This window comes from Phaethon aethereus (genome assembly GCF_964289735.1).
Source record: "Phaethon aethereus genome assembly, chromosome: 2".
Lineage (NCBI taxonomy): Eukaryota > Metazoa > Chordata > Aves > Phaethontiformes > Phaethontidae > Phaethon > Phaethon aethereus.
The window spans coordinates 168,266,990-168,285,768 of record NC_138582.1 but is presented as its reverse complement, the minus strand read 5'-3'; the positions used below and the strand labels follow the sequence as shown (position 1 = coordinate 168,285,768).

The 18,779-nt window shown below is 43.9% G+C and overlaps 1 protein-coding gene across 2 annotated transcripts in view; it reads right to left on the bottom strand.

Moving 5' to 3' along the window:
* The window catches only part of LOC309402464 (vasoactive intestinal polypeptide receptor), a gene marked incomplete at its 3' end in the record, with an annotated part of 125,205 nt that overhangs the window by 11,509 nt on the left and 94,917 nt on the right, over positions 1-18,779 (bottom strand). For both annotated transcript variants that reach the window (XM_081996303.1, XM_081996302.1), the window contains 2 exons: positions 4,393-4,546; positions 2,227-2,287 (listed from right to left, as the gene is read on the bottom strand). In XM_081996303.1, coding sequence (XP_081852429.1) covers positions 2,227-2,287; positions 4,393-4,546 — 215 coding nt within the window. The remainder of the gene's footprint in view (positions 1-2,226; positions 2,288-4,392; positions 4,547-18,779) is intronic.

Below are 18,779 nucleotides of genomic sequence, written 5' to 3'. Positions count from 1 at the left end.
ATGCTAAGGATGGCTATGCTAGGTTACATGAAGAGGACCAAACCTGGTGTGCATGAACTGGGAAGGGCTGAAGACTTGCTTTGAGCACTGGTAGGTAGCAGTTGTCCCAGGTATAATGCTGTGAGGATGTTATCTCAGGATTAATGTGGGGGAGGATGGTGATTCACTTTGTTTCTCCTACACTGAGGTCTGCTACAAGGAAATGCTGTGAAAAACCACAGATTCATGAGGCCACCATCATGGATGGGCGTTTTGTTAAGGACAGAGCAATTGGCACCATCAGAAAAAAAAACACATGCCCTTCTGAAAAAGATGAAAGACAGCCTATGGTGGGATTAGACTAAACCTACTAGCTGCATCTAAGCTATGGATCTAGTCAGACAAAATCGTAGGGACCATTTATTTCATCCTAAAGTCAGAATTGTCTGCAAACCACACCACTCACCTAGGTCATCTGAAACTATATTTGAAAGCCAACAAGGAAATGACAGAACAGGAATGACGTGGAAATGACTAATATTGCTTGGGACACATTTATCTGCAGACCTCACAAGAGTCAGGTGATCAAAGGTGCATTTTTAGAAGAGCATTCCTGAAAACTGGACTGCATTCATGTTTGAAATAGATTAGTGAAACCCAATGTAGACAATTTCATCTGGATTCAGCTCATCAAAATGTTGACAGCGCAAATAATGTTAGATGAAGAGAGGCACATTTAGGGCACAGTTCCTGAGACCCATTTTAGGCATCAACTTTAGGATGAAAAGAGGTGCACTCCATGGACTACACTGACTAAATCTCCACTAGCTATAAAAGGAGACTAGAGCTAATTGCTTAGATACAGATGCTTATACTTAGTCAGGGGCATGCTGCCCTTTCATTTAGAATTAAAGTGGCCCTAATTATGTCTAGTGCACTTCATTTTTAAAATAAATTCAGGCAGTCTGAATGAAGGTCACTTTAATTTGGAGTTAGAATGTTTAAATAGAGGCTTAATGTTGTTTAACCAATCTTACATAATTAGGTTTTATTTAATCTGGATTAATTTCCTGTAATTTTTCTCTGTACGTAATTTTAGTATGCCAAAAAAATCTATGTTAGGTATTAGCATGTCCTGTAAATTCACACTCTGTTTTAATTGGCACAAAAATGTAGAGCTTTAAAGACTCCAGAAAATGCAAAAAAGTCTGTATTTTTATTAAGAATTGCTGGAGCTGAGTGGGAATATATAGTAAGAAGACTCGTTAAATCCTTTGTCTCTGTCTCGTTGTAGAGGCTATTTATTAACAGAGTAAATAAGGTCAGTTTTATGCAGATAGAGTGAAACCACGAAAGAAGTCAGTAGCCCTCAGAAAATGTGTTAGCATGACTATAAATCAAAAATGCAATGAGAAATCTGAGCTGTTTCTCATACTGAAAAGGGCAAATTAGGACACGTTTGGAGAGGGAGAATGCACGGGAGAAAATGGAGTTAACCATATGCTGCAAATGCAAGAAGCGAGGGCATGCACCGTGAGTACATAATAAGCACCTGATTTTGTAACTCTCTGAAGTGTTTTCTCAGAAAAGCCTTTCCAATGACTACAGTTTGACTGCTTGAGGAAAAGCATGAAGGAGAATTGCAGGATCAGATCCTATTGACTTGCATATATCCTTGGGTAGCTCTGAAATCTGCCTCATTTACTCAGCTGTATTCTATCTGCTTCTTATATAAAATACCAAAGGCTGCTGCTAGGTCAAAGAGGATGAAGAACAGATCCTAAGATCTGCCTGGGGAAAAAAAACACAACAGATTTTAGACTTTTACTGTGGGAGAGCTAATGGGTGCGTTTATTAAGTATCTGCTGCATGAGCATATTTAGGGTCAATTCTGCAGGACACAAAGCTCTGCTCTGAGCACGGGGCAGCCGCTCAGCTGGTATTTGTTACACACAGGATCACAGGGCCAAATGTGACCATCAGGGTCTGTTCACAAGTTGTCTGCAAATATCCCGCCCAAGAGGATCAGTGACCGGCCTACGATGACATAAACAACGTGTCTTCAGAGGGACCTTGGAGTGTTTCCTGGTTCATGGTGGCAGGGGAAAGCCTCTGCTCCGCTCTGACTGCTGTTGGAGTTAGGGCAGGATGGCTGGGTTACTACAACTGTAGGGCTTTCCTTGGCCTTCCTTGGATATAAAGGAAGGAAGAATTATAAAGGAAAGATAATTGAGTCCACAGGCTTACCCAACATCGAAAAAGTAAATCCTGACAATAGTCCAAGCAATGATGAACACGGAAGGGGCACCTGGCAAGAGAAGAGATGATGTAACTGTCAGAAACCGTTATCAGTGTTTTCAGGGCTCTTCTCCTCTACTCTCCATCTCTCCTAAGTGACTGAGGTGATGCCTCCCCTCGAGTTGGGCAAATGCTTCATGTTTTCAACGCTCACATGCCAAACAAGCAATATGTTGCCTTTCTCTCTCACTGGCCACGTAAGATGAGTTTCCTGTAACTGTTCCCTGGCAGATTTATCTTCCCGTTGCAGGGCCTGATGGTGGATGCAATGGATAGGCATCGCTTTAGACATCTACAGTGTGGACACCTGTATCTAAACCAGTCACCACAGGCTCTCTTTAGCATCAACGGGGAGAAATACGTACTTCTAACACACAGGTCATCTGAGTTGCTTTAGGTGTTTGCTTTAGGACAAGAATTATGTCCTTGGACTCCCTTGATTGTATTGCCTGGATTATAAAGGCAGCCTGGAGTGACAAGTTCGCATGTGGCTGTTTGTAGTTGGCCAGATGAACCTACCTCTGCTCCTCACTCCATAATCTTCTGCCTGACTAGGGTGGTCTTTTCCCATCCTTGTGGATGGTGCCTCTTTTTTCTGTCTCTTGTCTTTGATTAGATTTAGACTGGAAATATTACAGGAAGGACATGTCGCTCTGTTCTGCGTCGGTCACAGTATTGCATATTGTTTACTACCAGTGATTTCCAAGTGCAATGGTAATACAAACTGTAAGAGCTGTAATGACTGTATCCAAATCATTAATTTCTGCATGATCCATTTCAGATCCATCACTGATGCTCTTGCAAATGATGGATGACTGAAAGGCCAAAAGATCCTTCAAGCAGCTGTCAGTTACTTGAATTGCCCTTCCTCAACCAAGCAACCTCAGAATATATGACATGTGCAAGAGATTTCCTTTGATTTAAAATCATTAGCTTCATACATTTTTCTTTAAAATCTGCCAGCACTACCGTACTGAAAGAGAGGGGATCTTTGTGCAAGGCAGGTTTAAAGAAGGTTTAATCTGAATAACTGCATCTGAAACGAGGCCTGCCAACATCATCTCTTCTCATGCTTATAGCACGGAGAATTGTCTCTCTTCCGTAGCGTGGACCCAAGCGTAACTCCTGGAAGTTACTCTACAGCTAACTGATCAAATCCTGAGTCCAGGCATACTCCTGTACAGGGGACAATTTTTTTCCCCTCTTCTTTTCAACATTCTTCCCTGCGGTAATTATGTCCCAGTTTCAGCTACCATCGAGAGCATGAAATAGAAAGTCGTTTTGCTTACTTATACATAAAGCTTCAGCTAAATGGCTTAAAGGGGAAAAGACATCTCTGCTTCCTCTTTGGAGAAAGAAGAGAAGTTGATCTGATAATAGGATTAATTTGCATAAGTTAGTAATTTAGCTCTGATTTACCTTGTGAAGAGTTTCATTCTGTATTCCTTGGCATTTTAACATTTTATGTTATTTTATTATATTTTATTATTTTATTATTATTATGATTTTTATTTTATTTTATTTTATTTTATTTTATTTTATTTTATTTTATTTTATTTTATTTTATTTTACATCTTTGAGACTGGATTCACATTCAAGCTGGACAAATCACAAATGCAGTAAGCAGAAGGTTATGAGCATTAGCACACAGGTGAGAGGATCTCAGGATAGCTAGCTTGCCTGAATTCAGTAAGACATGGAGAGAGTGACAGACTGCAGTGTCTGGTTCAGGCCAGGAGCCCTGCTTTGCTGGGATCCATCCTTACAATTTAAGGTCAATGCATGATACCAACTTTGGGATCCCAGTCAGGAACTATAAAGGTGACAAGGAGTTTCAAGCCCACAGTCCTTAAAGACACTGAGGTGCTCAGCTATGAATTAACCTAGCACAAACCAAGTTTTTAAACACCTTTGAAGATTTAGGCTAATTCTCTCAAACTCCTCTGGCCATCACTTTATCTTGCTTCTGGTTGCACTAACAATTCTTGGCAGTAAGGTATCATGTATACTACACCTCTGCCCTGTCTGAGCCCTGTCTGTTTGTGGATTAAATTACTGTTTTAAAAATGCCTATCAGGGTCACCTCTTGGCGTTCGGTTTTGAGAAGATGCATACCCCAGCCAATCAAGATGTACCACCAAAAGTACTTCCTCTCTGAAAAGAAGGAGATGACCAACAGGGTGTGAAGATACAACCCCTCCACCAGGAGCCAAAAGAAGTTGGCCATGATGCAGTACTGGAAGAAAACCATCATGGCTTTGCAGCCTACCTGGAAGAGAAGAAATGAACAACGGTGAACTGCAGCATGTTTCTGTAGTAAACACACTGAATTACCAGTAAACCTTGCTGTGTGTATCTTTGGGATTGGTTTTTGCAGCACCTGAAGCCTTTATGGGATGAGCTCTATGGTAAAAAGCCGAAAGAGCTACCAAGGTTGCTTGGGGTAGACATGCTTGACACACATTAACCCTTGCATGGAAGTGCAGTGTGCGTCCTTGAGAGACCCAGCTCAGGTCTGGATGCCGTTTGACTGTGTGAGCCTGGAGATGCGCTCAAGCTCGGAAACCCTGCTGAGCAGTGACAAACTGATATGCTGGACCATGATCCCTACCAGCAGGGTGCTGCTCTCTGTAGGCTTTGGAGGTACATCTGTGGGAAGTTGGTTTAGTGGTAGAGTGGGTGTCAGAAGGTCCTGCCCTCATGTCCAGTCACCAGACTCTCTGCTCTGCCAGGCGTGGGTTTGCGGGGCTGAGCTGTGAAGCCATTGTAACCATTACACTAGTTCAGAAGAACCCTCCAAAAAGAGGCTACTTTGAACCGAGACCAACTCAGTGACTGGTTTATGGTGCGGTCAACAAACACTTGGTTCAGCATGATGGACATGATCTGCACTGGAGAGTAAACAAGAATGGGTGGGAATTTCTTATGCTATTTTTGGCACTAAAGTCAGTATCTTGGGAAATGACACTCTGAGTGACTTGAGCAACATGGTCCCGCCCATCATTCTCAGTGGGGCTGCCTGCTAGTATTACCTGGCTCCTTAAACCCCAAAAAATGAAGCCTCTGACTTGAACAAACTGATTACCCAGAGTTAAAAAGAAATAAAAAGATTTTAAAAATCCATGTTAATTAGCCCTTGAGAGTGAAGTCCAATTGTAATCACTCTACGGCCTGGTAGATACTGCAAAATCTGAAGTTTGAAGCAGGGGTTTGAAGAAAGCCAAGTCTATGAAGAATTGTGAATACTCAGTTAGGAAAAGGACTAGGATACATATTTTTAAAATAAAGAAAAGGATAAGAAGGAGAAGCAGCGTAAACACTAATGAGCATGGACAGATTTGATTGCATTGGAAGGAGAGAGATTTGAAAAGGGAATGGAAGGCGGATTGTTTTTCTTCAGGAAATGAATAATTAAACACAGTAACTTGCTGTGCGAAGATTTCACTGCAGCACAGGTAATGGGAACAGTCACCTTACAAAGAAAAAAAATGGGAAATTTCATACTTTATGGGCCAAACCCACTGCAAAACACCCGAAGGTAGAAATCAGCTGCCCAAAAAAGTATGTCAGCCCTGGCCATTGCCCCGGAAATATGCCGTATCCGGGTCCAGCTGCAGCTTTACAGGAGATCATTGGTTGCATCGTTACACACATCCACGCTGTCTAAGCATCCTTGAGGTGTTGATTCGGCAATAGCCTTGTTGCCTTCAGTCCATCTGCTTGGGTAACACCCTGCTCTTACTGGGGCAAGGGCACAAGAATCTGCCTGCCAGCACGCGCTGGTGAGCGGCTCTTCCCTGGTGTTTTGCACGTGCAACACGTTGAATTTAGAGCAGTAATTGATTTGCACCAGTCACAGGCTCACACTTCCCTGCTGCTCCCCTCTCCTGCTGAAAGCAGTTGCTATGAAACGCACTGATTAAAAAGAGAAGTGTGGAGGGTGTTTTCTCAATGCCACATGTTTTGGAGAGGGACTTGTCCCCACTGATCACTCAGAATTAACTCAAGCCTCCCCTAGCACCCGCCGGTATGTCACACCGGGGACCCTCCTGGGCTCCTGCTAATCAGTTTATACGTGCACCAGGTCCCCCCGCGAGGCAGATGCATAAGCAGAGACTTGCTGCAGGGTTGCGATGGGGAAGGTGGAGGCAGAGCATGCAGTTAACCCCCGGGGAGGGAAGGTGACACAGAGCTGAGCTGACAAGGGCTCGGGATGCGGCAGCATCCTCCCTGCGGCATTCCTACGGCATCCCTACGGCATCCTTACGGCATCCCTACGGCATCCTTACGGCATCCCTACGCTCTTTGTTTCTCCCTTCGACGGTGTGCATATGGCTGTGTGACATCGGCACACCTCATTTCTTCCGCCCAAAGCCTGGGTGACTTGATTGGTCAGTCGGCTGCTGCGAGTGTATTCAGCGATATTTCGCCCTAATTCAGCAGCTCAGAGGTGAGACAAGAGGTTTAAGGGGGAATTTTAATGCATCTCAACCACGTGCTCCTCAAACATGGATTTGCTTTGAGGACTGAACATTGGGGAATCCTTTCTGGATGGTTGCGTTGAAGCTTTGGCAGAGGCACACGGCTGGAGCGTGTCACAAGGACCTGCCATACTTGACGGGACCGGGAAAGGCTGCTCACAAAAAATGCACACGATTTCTGCCTGACAGAGCCTCTCAGGCAGGATCTCCAGCCTGAGCTTGCAGAGCTGCTGTTCTCACAGAGAGGAAGCTGTGTTGAACTCAGGCTATGGCAGCAGAAGCCTCAGATCTGGCTGCCCAAATCCATCACCTCTTCTCCCAGTATTGGCAACTGTTGCTTTGGTGGTAGTTTCTGGCCCTACCTCCTTCCCAGACTTGGTGGTTGCTTGTTACAGCCCTCAGATGGATCGTGCACATGGGCAGCAGCTGGGTTTTGGCAACTTCTTCTCTAAGAGACCTGTAGCAGATCAATTCTTTGCTCCATTCTGAGGGATATTTGGCTATATGAGCAGTTGCTACCACCCCAGGCATTTTTTGTTTTACCTGGAGAAAAGATATTTTAATGCATCATTTTGAGCATACAGCAATAACGTCTTGCAGCCAGGGATCCCCTGCGGCATGGGGATGTCCTGCATTGGAACAGATTTGGATGCACTGTCCTGTCTTAAATATTAAACCATGGTATCTTCTTGCTGCCTGCACTTCTTGCTAGTATTGTATAAGCTGGGTAAGTTTAAACCAGACCAGATATTTCTATGAGAGACGGAGTTTCATTGTTGACTGCAGTGTTGTTCTTCCATTGAATACTCTTTGACATCCAACTCAGCGACACATTTGGAAAATAGCCCTTCCTGGCTTTTGAGAGACCTTATTACATGCAGCACTTGGTAATGGGTCTCTACCTTCCTGATTGATCAGATGCAGCCTCAGAATGGTTGTTATAATGCTGGGAAACAAAATCCACATTTATATAAGATGCTTTACCCTTTAGATGACAGACACCAGGAGAGATGAGCTATTACATCTCACAGAAGATTTTTTCATAAAGAGCAGACCTCATGATGTGTCAGTGTTGAAAGACTAATACAAGCTACGTTTAGAAAAGACATTTTCAGCAGGAAAAGCAGAATTACAGCACTGCTTTTTCTATTTTCTCTCCTTCCACTATCTCATTTTCTCCCCTTCCACTATCTCATTTACAACAGCTTATTTCCCCATCTTTCTTCAGGGATCTTGCAGTGAGATGCTGTAAGAGATGTTGCAGTGAGATGGTCTTCCTTGGCTTTGTGGATGGCACATCTACCCAAGTGGCTCCTCTGCTTCCCCTCTTTGGGACTGCATTAAACGTGGGCTATTTGCTTTTCCCATGAAAGTCCTCTCCCTTTCCACATGTGCTGCCGGTGACTAACTGCTGAGAGGGATTCTGCCTCCAGCCAATGAAGCATGGAAACCTCTTTGACCCCAACAAACACTTTTTTTAAAAGATTCTCTTTAAATTCCTTATAGTCAATAAGAAGATTTAACCTTGATTATTGTAGAAGTTTCATTGAGGATGAGATGAGGCATGCCTTAGACTTACTGTATGAGCAAACCCTCCCTTGCCTTAGTGTGCTCAACCATCTATGCTGTATGCATCTACATTTACAACCTTTTAACTATCTGAAAAGGATACACTGTGCAAGAGTCAGCTGCTTAAAAGTAGATTGCTAGTGTCATTTCAGGCACTGTCAGGTATTGTGTTGAGCTTCCAGGTGTTGCTCCAGAAGGATAGGGATTTCCTGTGCCTTTGGGATATTCACGGGCATTTTAAGGCGTATGAGAAGCCCATGCTTAGATGGCAGGAGTCTTCCCTTTATGAAGAATTCTTGCTGAGACAGAGAGACAGGGAAAAAAATGTACATATTGCACGGTACTACTGCCCTGAAAGGATGGTTTCCTCAAATATAGAGAAATATTTGAAATAATTTCTATTATTTTGTACTTTAGATCTATATTCACACTTGTATGAAGCGGATGCAAAAGTCTTGCTGGAGTGTTTAGCATTCCCTGAAGGGGGGTGTGAATGACAACCTTCTGGGTAGGAACCAGGCCTATGGCTTACAAAAAAAATTACTTCATTTCAAAATGAGGGGGATTTATTGCCCTCTGAGACAGAGCTGCCCTGAGCATACACCTATTTATTGCCTAACAAAGAAACAGAGAAGGCAGAAGATACCACATTTGCTTTGAAAGAGAAGGGGACTTCTTGCAGTCATTTTAGGGCAAATATTTAATGAGCTGTTGATACATAGGAATGTAGGCTGTCCTTTCAGTTAGGAGATGGATGAGTAGGGACAAAGTATGTGGTTGGTTAGAAAGCTGGTGTGATGTCGAAATGTGCTTAGTTGAGAAGCTGGGCAAAAATTTTAGGATGTCAATAGTGGGTCAAGCTCAGAGCTTTATGCAATGGTGGGAAAAGCAACAGAGGTACCCACAGCCAGCATGCAGCACAGCATACATGTGCTAGGGCTGCTGTGAAAAACATAGCCCGCTTTGTCAGATCATAGGAAGAATGCACTCAAGATCATAGAACCATAGAATAGGTTGAAGATGCAACCAGACTTTCTGAGAAAGAGGCAAAGAGAAGGGACATAAGGGTGGGAAAAACAAGACTGAGCAATGACCCTACCAGGCTTTTTCCCTGTGCCTAGTAACACTTTATACGTTTAAATCATATTATACCTTGGAAAAACATCTTTCTCCTAAAACTGATGTAGTGACGAGTTGACCCATCTAGAAAAATGCAGTTCAGATGCTGGAGGCAGTAATTAATTCAGAGCTGAATCTGTCATTGCATTAAGTACACATATGTCATGCTCCTCAGGGATAATACTGCTCGAGGTATCCCTGCTCATTAAGAACCACTAAGGATTGTCAGTCTTGACCAGCTGCCGAATTTTGCTAGCCCAGTATAAGCAGCTTAGCTGGACAGGGGTTGGTCTGAGAACAATGAGGTTTTGAGAGAGGTGCACACACACAACAAACACATGTGCATGCTTCAGCATCCTGTGAATGCCACAAAACTCTACAAAAATGGTCAGTTAACGCCACAGAAACACTGCAGAGCACCATCACTACACTAACATGAGTCTCCCCTGTCTTCTTTTTTGGGGATAGGGTGTGTTACAGGTTTAGGGCTTGGGTTAAAAAAGGATTTAGATCAAAGAAGTATGAAGAGACACTTGAGTGGTTGATCATACTCCCACTCGACCCACCATAGCTGGCCTGGGAATACATTGTGGTGTAAACAGTCTGCCTGAGTCTCATCTCCCCAATGACAGGAACCGCCATCATGCACCCTGACCTGTCCCTCCCCATGTATGACCTCTCCTGTACATGGATGTGACCCCTGTGCAGCTCCCGTGTCCCTCCCTCATACCCTCAAACTCTGCGGCTTCCTGCGGTGTGGAAGGTTTGTGGCAGGGCACCAAGACATATTTAAGTCAGCTGAAAGATATATTTAAGACACCATATGTAATTCTGGGCAATGCTGCAGCTCCTGGCATTATTTATGAAGTTGGGACAGTGCCTTCAGCCCAGTCACCCGTGCCTTAGGCAAAAGCGTGGGCTCAGATTCAACTCAATCAACCATGAAACCTGGAGGCTTCAAAATCCCCTTTAAGGTACTTAGGTCCTTGTACCTGGGCTACCACCACTGATGCAGGAGGAACAGATTTACACAGAGATTTCTGCAGGCCTCTTCAACAGAAGACAGATGAAAACTCATTTTCTCAGTGACAGATTTATACAACACTTTCCTTTTATGTTGCCCAGAAGACATGACCTATCTGAAGGGTTAGTTACTGAGTGAGTCATGCTGAATTTGCCTGCAGCAACAGCTGCTCTTCAACTCAGCCTGCTCAAGGAAGCTTCCTCGATCTTATTTTAAAGCTTTTTATAGATCCTACTCATGATCCTGTTGCTGAGTCACACCTGGAAGATGGGACAGCACCAAGCAAGCACCACCTGCTGAAATTAAGATCTTCAGGCACAGGGATTGGCCCAACCCTTCATCTCCAGAACTATAGTGCCATTTTAGACACTTATGCCATTATCATAACTAAATTCAGGAGTCTCAGTCTTGAGTTGATTCTGACCTCACATGCCTAAATCAGATTGAAACCCGTCTCAGCTCTTTTTTGGTTGAGATGTCCACCTCAGCCAAGGTATGATGCAATCTGTAATGAGGATGCCATAACCAAATAATTGCTCTGTTTGTAAGATTACGTGGTATGATTAATTCCCCATCTCACTGTCTTGGTACTGGAATTCATACAACTGACAAATTCCCAATCATTTTATAATCTAAATATTGTACAGCACTGCCCATAGCTCTGCATTGTCCATTAATCTCCGTGCATGTTGCATGGAGATTTCAGGATAGACAGTTTCTAAATGCATGCTTTCATTTTTCATGAGGTACTGCTCTCTACTTTTAGCTTTACTTTTATTTTATAAGGCTGGTTACTCTCTAAGAGAAAAAAAAATGATGGGAGGGGTGGATGTACTGTATTGGCCTAGGTATTACTGCCTCTGTTAAGAAAGGAAGGTTGGGGATATTCAATGAGCTTTGCCTAGGATGATGTTGCCCAAGCCAGTATTTTTTACTGGAAACAAAAAGAAAACTTCTCTTGCCCACTGACATGGGGACTTTTGTTCCAGCTAGTGTGTAGAGCAACCTTCTTTTACAAGTCACCTTCACAGAGAGATGAGAGGTGATTTTCCAGTAGTCACTGTCAATCGTGGTTGGGACCTTTCCTGAGGAGGCGGCTAAGATATAAAATTGTATCTTTATAGGTACAGACTATTTCTTGTCTCATTCTCATGCTCAAGGCTATTGGCTTTTACATATTATCTTTTCATGACTTAGTTGGCTTTGACAGAAAGGTCAAAAAGCATGCCATGCTCTTACAAGAGAAACTGCAGTAGAGAAGACATTTCCAGAAGTTGACTTGGCTAACTGCAAATGCAAATATCAATTTGGTATTTCAGCCTCCTGCTACTGTTCCTAGTCTTCTGCAGAGACAATCTGGCTACACAGGGTAATGGTTTGACCCTACAGTGGCCAGTGGCAAAGACCCTGCCAACTTCAACAGGACTTCATGCTGGTGGACTAATTTGCAGGAATTCGGCGTGATGTCACTGGAAATTGTTGCCAGAAATAAAACAGCTTCTTACTGGGCAATTCTGTTGCCCCAAAAATGAACCCTGAGGTCAAACCAATTTGCTGAGCCAGGGAGAAAAAAAAAAAGTGTTAACAGCCTTAGACTCAATCTTTTGTGTAACAACAGAAAAAATGAATTAAAAACAAACAAACAAGACTGCCTGGCAAAAAGCCATCACTTTTAATTCTTCCCTTGTTTTACTTGCAGTTGTAGACTAGATTCAAACAGGTTAACAATAAAAAAGACCAATAGGGTTTATGTTCTCCCATGAAAGGGAATCAAGGTCTATTCAAACAAGAAATCTCCTCATATCAGTTGGGTGCCTTTGACTCCTTCCTTTCTTCCCTATCATGGAATCTGACAAGCAAGTAATTTGTTTACTGGAAACAAAAAGAAAACTTCTCTTGCCCACTGAAGTGGGCAAGTAATTTTTTTAGTAATAAATTTCTACACTAGTGGGTGGATCTGCAAATTTTCATAGAAGGTACACAGAAATTTTGGGTGTTGAGGACTTAACACTATCTATGAATAAAGCATTTTGACTAAAGAAATTCCTAAAATGCCATCTTGGTAGGAAAAAAGCTTCTGATAGAAGCATGTAGCCTTCAGTTTGTGAAGGCATAAGCTGTCAATTTCAAAGCCTCGGTTAAAGAAATTTCTCATCTATCAGGAATTATAACAAAGAAAAAAATGTATTTAAAGACCTTCATGGGAATAATAATCTTATGTCTTGATGATGGACCTTTCATTTCCCACTATCCTTAGTGGCTTCAACTGAAAGTCAACCCTATGAATAGTACGGCAGATGGTTCCACATAACTGAATTCATGGTCACCTTCTCTCTCAGGCACAGGGATAAGAGGCCTCAAACATACATTTTCCCAATTAACATGCTGCTCTGCATCAGTGGTGCCCCAGAAACATTATGCAAGTGTACTCCTAATTTGGCAATAGCAAATTAATTCAATTTATCTTAACCTGCATTCCTCTAGGTCACAATGCATTACACTTTCATGCGCCCATCATTGCCTAAAAGCACACACTGCAATACTTACTCCATGTCAGCTGTCACTGAGCAATTTATTAAACTATTATAACCTGGATTTGTGTCTGAGCTTGTTGATTTGGTACCACTTTCATAAAGCAGAAATGCTGTTTCTAGACTGATGAGCTGTGCTGTACAGCTATATGCGTGCACACACACACACTGTTTCAGCCAAGTCTTGCCCGTTTCCATCATGACTGTGAATACAGTGTGCTGTGTGTGATAGAGACATTAGGAAAAAACTATTGGTTTCAATCTCTATGCCTCTTTCCTGTACCCCACTTCCAATTGCAGCAAGGCTGGGCCAGTACTGAACCTGGGTAACATATTATTTCTCTGGTTAGACCTATTTCTCTAGCAGTAGCTCAACCGATATGGACCCCAAAGTCCCATGAGATAACCTCGGCCTTTCTTTGTGCTTTCACCTCTTTAATGACAGCTGAAAGCCAGCTGAAAATGGCAAGGCATTTAAAAGTCTATGTTTGCTAATACGGAAATTACATGAGACAACCTCTATTTTATGCGCTTGCAATACAGTAAAGCATGGCAGGGTCAGATCCTGCACTTGCAGAAACCTTGCGAACTCCATTAAAATGATGGAGCTGTACCAGTTTACATCAACAAAAAAATGTGATCCACATGACTGCACTTTATGCCTTGCCCACTTCCCACACAGGCTTTCTCAAATACAGTACTATCTGTTGAATTCAGTAGGAAGCTCTTATGTCTGCTTTTCCTCGCATAAGAAGCAAGTTTAAGCCCTGTGACTGTGATCCTCAAGGCTATTTAAGCATTTCTCTTCCGCTGATTTTAACAGGGGTTATGTAACTGCCAGTCTTTGAGGGACTCGGCCTTTCTATGTTGTCTCTCAGGAATACTCATTTAATTTTTGGGTGCAGTCTTGTGAGTATTTCTAAGGTGGTGATTAACTCTAGCTGGTCTAGCCTCTGTCAGATGACTCAGAGTTGAGTTCAGATGTAAAAATAGAATTATCTCGGTAAATGGGGTAACTGTTCCTATTTCGTGCTCATCAATTGCAGAGTAACAGCACTTCTGAACCCATCTTCAGTAATAAGGCAAGTCAATCACAAGGCAGCAACTAAAGGTAGAAGGTGATCAAAGTTTTAACAGTGCCCTTCTCTGCACTTGTCACATTTTTTCTCATTGGCAATACTGCATTGCTTTGAGGTGCCAGCCCATGACTGGGGCACTGCTGTGTCAGGAACAATAGGGTCACTCACGCAAAGGAAGTGCCTGCTCCAGAGCTCTTCCACAGTCTAACTTTCTGCCTTCACTCCTGGGTTATTTCCAGGAGCAAAGGAGAAGGCAAGGGGATAACTCATCCAAGCAAAACTATGTAAAACCATGTTAGAGCTTGGTCCCCATGGTCCAGACCCTCTCAAAGGATGCCTGATATGAACAGTCCACAGACCAGAAGGGGCATAACCCAGAATCTGATACTTTCTCCTTGGAGGAATGGATCACTTCATCCATCCTCTGTGGGACTGGCCTGTGGCCAGTTGTCAGGGAGGGAGCCTCGTCAGAGCTTCCATCAAGCTCTTCCTCTGTTGCTTCCCGTTGATTCTGTTGTGGGACTAGTCGGTGAATATCTTGTTTCTCTTCTGTGTAGGGATGCCCATGCTGGCCAACTTACAGCTGAAACCCAGCCTCTTCCCACTTCTCCCACCCTTCACTGCAGACTCCATCTCTCTAAAGCAGAATCCCAATCCCGTGGGATGGACCTTCCTCACTTGCTAGCCTGGCATGCCTCCAGCACCACATGCCAAGTGTCTAGCTTCATCCTCTCTGCCGTGCATTGCCTCCCTGTCTCAAAATGATGATGCTTCACCTTTAGTTTCTCTGACAGTCAAGGTTCCTGTCACGCTCCATCACTGCATGTTCCTTTCTTCCCAAACTGAAACCTGAAGCTGATGTTTCCTTCTGCCATATCCACGTAGCAGAGTTTCAGCTCCCAACACAACCTTCTTCCCAAACTCTTTAATACTTTACTTGCTACTGCCAGCCCTGTGGTTGAGTGTCTGTGAAGGGTATGGTGCAGCAACCAAAGCTTCAAGTGTGGCAGCCATAAATTGCTGCCTCAGAAATACAGAAGGAAGTTACTGTTTGCCGTCAGCTCCATAGCAGTGACCTGTGTTCAGGCCCTCTGCCTATGGCGTGTATGACATGACTTAGGCCTGCTTCAGAAATGTCAGTGAGAGCTTAGGTAGGTAGAGACCTCCTCTTTGTAGAAGAGATGATGAGATAACACGTTCCTGGATGGTGTATCTATGGACAATTTCAAAATCCAAACAAGAACATTAAAACAGTCTAGGTAGATGGTTAGTCCGTCTCCCCTGCTCATGGCTGCTACTGGCCATGGACAGTTAACGTCCCAAACCTCTTATTTATAGCTTCTCATTACTTCACACACCCTTCATTCACTGAACTTGTTGCTAAATCCTTAAGTTAACTCTGGCACTGATTTTTGAAAGCACATTTGAGGCATTTATTATTTTCATTTTGTATTTTTGGGTAATATTTTCACCATTAGGGCCTCTGCTAATTAAGGAATGTAGCTCTAGTCTCTTTGTCTCTTCCTCACCACCTTGTCTCCATTTTATGGTTCTTTCTAGAAGTGTCTTAATAACTTCGGTGAAGTGAAATTGAAGGTGCTGGTGTGAGACTTGAAAGAGGATTGGCAAACATATAAGCCTCCATTCCTTCCCCCGTTTTCTTTCTGTTGTTTTTCACTTCTTTGTATCATTTACAGGAGCTTTCTCAAGGATTTTTTTTTTTTTTCTTCTTTCCCCTCTGTCATTTGTTCTGCTGCAAAATTTAGATTGTAGCAGTGATCAACAAATATGGAGGTATCAGCAGATATGGGGACAATATTCCACAGAAGTTGTCTGGCAGATGCAAATCTCTTTCTCTAACCCAATGGCAAAAACGTAGACCAAGGAGATGGCTGTGTTAGGTTTGTGTTATGATGGCAACATCCCAGAGATCTTCAGCAGATTCCTAAGTAGAAATCAAATGCTCTCAAAAAGCTCAGAAAGAAGAACTGAAGCCAGTCAATTGCAACTGAAGCCTGAACAGGAAAGCCATCTCCTGAAGCCAACAGGAAACATTTGGCTGGGTTTCACAGGAATTTGTATACAGACTGAGGTGGTTCAGGTCAGACATGAGTGGAAGAGCACAGTGAGAAACTTCTACTTCACACAAGCAGTGATTTTTCCTTTGCTCCTTGTGCTGCTCCTTGGGATGAAAACCAAATGCAGCTGCTACCTATTAGGTGGGAAGAGCTAGGGTCTCCTTCACTCTACACAGCTGAGCAAAACAAGGTGGACCTCATTTCACATTGGGCCTCATTTCCATGGCAAGACAGACTGTAAAGCACTTCCTTATCTCAGGCAGCACCTTTGTGCCTGGATGGTCCCATTGAACTCAGTGGATGGGGTGCAATTCTGGAGCAATGGGCTGAGATACTGAAAAAGTGTCAGCTGATGTATTTTGACATTTTGGGGACTGACCCAACTCCAAGGGAAAGATTTATAGTGTCTTTAGAGAGAGTCCTGCCAGGCTTTTCCTCCAAGCCAGTCAGTCAAAGTTCAGCAGATGCCCATCTGTGCTGCTAAGAAGAGCTCACCCTCCCCTGTGTAGGTGGGAGTAGACGTCTTTCCTAGAGGACGTAACCCAGTGAAAGGGCTGAGACTCTAAAATCCATTTCATTTTCACACAAGTGCATAGAAGGCTTATACTCTTCCATCTCTCCAACAGCCTGCGTACTGGGGCAGTCCCACATGAGGCAGAGAATATGGATCTGAGTAGCCTCAGATGGAGGTGTGCTGGAAAAGAAAATGTGTGTCTTCAAATTCTATACATAAAGTTCACTTAGAGGTCTGTAGCTGTTATCAACTGGGCCTGAGGAACCACATGTGAAAAAAAAAAATTCACACTGAAAATATAATATGAATTTTCTGAATATTCCCTGAATGTTTCCAGGGATGGGGCATCTACCACCTTTCTGGGCAACCTGGTCCTGTGTTTCAACACCCTCACTGTGAAAAATTTAATTTTAACTTCTGTAAGGCCTTTGACATGGTCCACCACAACATCCTTCTCTCTCAATTGGAGAGATATGGATTTGATGGGTGGACTATTCAGTGGATGAGAATTTGGTTGGGTGGTCGCATCCAGAGGGGAGGGTCAATGGCTCAATGTCCAGATGGAGATCGGTGACAAATGGTGTCTCTCAGGGGTCTGTATTGGGACCAGGACTCTTTAACATCTTCATCAACAATATAGTGCGATCAAGTGCACCCTCAGCAAGTTTGCAGACGACACCAAGCTGAGTGGTGGTGTTGACATGCCTGAGGGACGGGATGGCATCCAGAGGGAACTGGACAGGCTCAAGGAATGGGCCCATGTGAACCTCGGGAGGTTCAACAAGGCCAGGTACAGGGTCCTGCACCTGGGTTGGGGCAACCCCCAGTATCAGCACAGGCTGGGGGATGAAGGGGTGGAGAGCAGCCCTGCTGAGATGGACTTGGGGGTACTGGTAGATGAAAAGCTGGACATGAGCCGGCAATGTGCGCTCGCAGCCCAGAAGCCAACCATGTCCTGGGCTGCCCCCAAAGCCGCGTGGCCAGCAGGGCGAGGGAGGGGGTTCTGCCCATCTGCCCCGCTCTGGGGAGACCCCCCTGCAGGGCTGCGTCCAGCTCTGGAGCCCTCGGCACAGGAGAGACATGGACCTGCTGGAGCGGGGCCAGAGGAGGCCCCAGCAACGCTCCGAGGGCTGGAACAGCTCTGCTGGGAGGACAGGCTGGGAGAGCTGGGGGGGCTCAGCCTGGAGCAGAGAAGGCTCCGGGGAGACCTTCCTGCAGCTGCCAGGGCTGAGAGGGGCTGATAAGAAAGACGGGGACAGACTTTTCAGCAGGGCCTGTAGCGATAGGACAAGGGGTAACAGTTTTAAACTAAAAGAGGGGAGATTTCGAGCAGATAGAAGGAAGAAATTTTTCACACTGAGGGTGGTGAAACCCTGTCCCAGGTTGCCCAGAGAGGTGGTAGATGCCCCATCACTGGAGACATTCCAGGGCAGGTTGGACGGGGCTCTGAGCAACCTGCTCTAGTTGAAGATGTCACTGCTCATTGCAGGGAGGCTGGACTAGAGGACCTTTGAAGGTCCCTTCCAGCCAAAAGTATTCTATGATTCTATGGTTCTATGAATTCAACCTGTAGAGCCTGATCTTTCTTTATATCAAACTGTTGGCTTCTTTGTCTTCAGCTAGGTTGGAAATGTACGTGGTTCATCATTATGTTATCCAGATGTTACAGTAATGAAACTGTATCAAAACCCATCAATAAACCCAAAAAAAAATCAAATGAAATGACAAGTGAAGTGTTCGGTTCAATCCTTCTACCAGGTTTGCTGTTTTGGGTACTGTGTTTCCCAAGGTGTTCTCCATGGAGAGAAGGAAAGGGGAAGACAAAGCATGGGAATACCAAGATGGAAGGTCACTAGGCCTAAGAAATCTAATGTGAATAACTAAAACTTGTAGGTTTTTTTAAGGAGGCCTCTTGAGTCTGTCAGTGAAAAAACCCCAGAAGAATGCAGGCAAATACAGGCTGGAAAGTGGCATAATTTTTCATGCAGTATGTGTAATCGTTGGATGTAATAAAGCCCCATGTGGTGAGTTTTCCATCAGAAATGACCGATTACTGAACAGAATGTATCCTGAACAAATGAAAATGAATAGTTATCGAAGAAGTCAG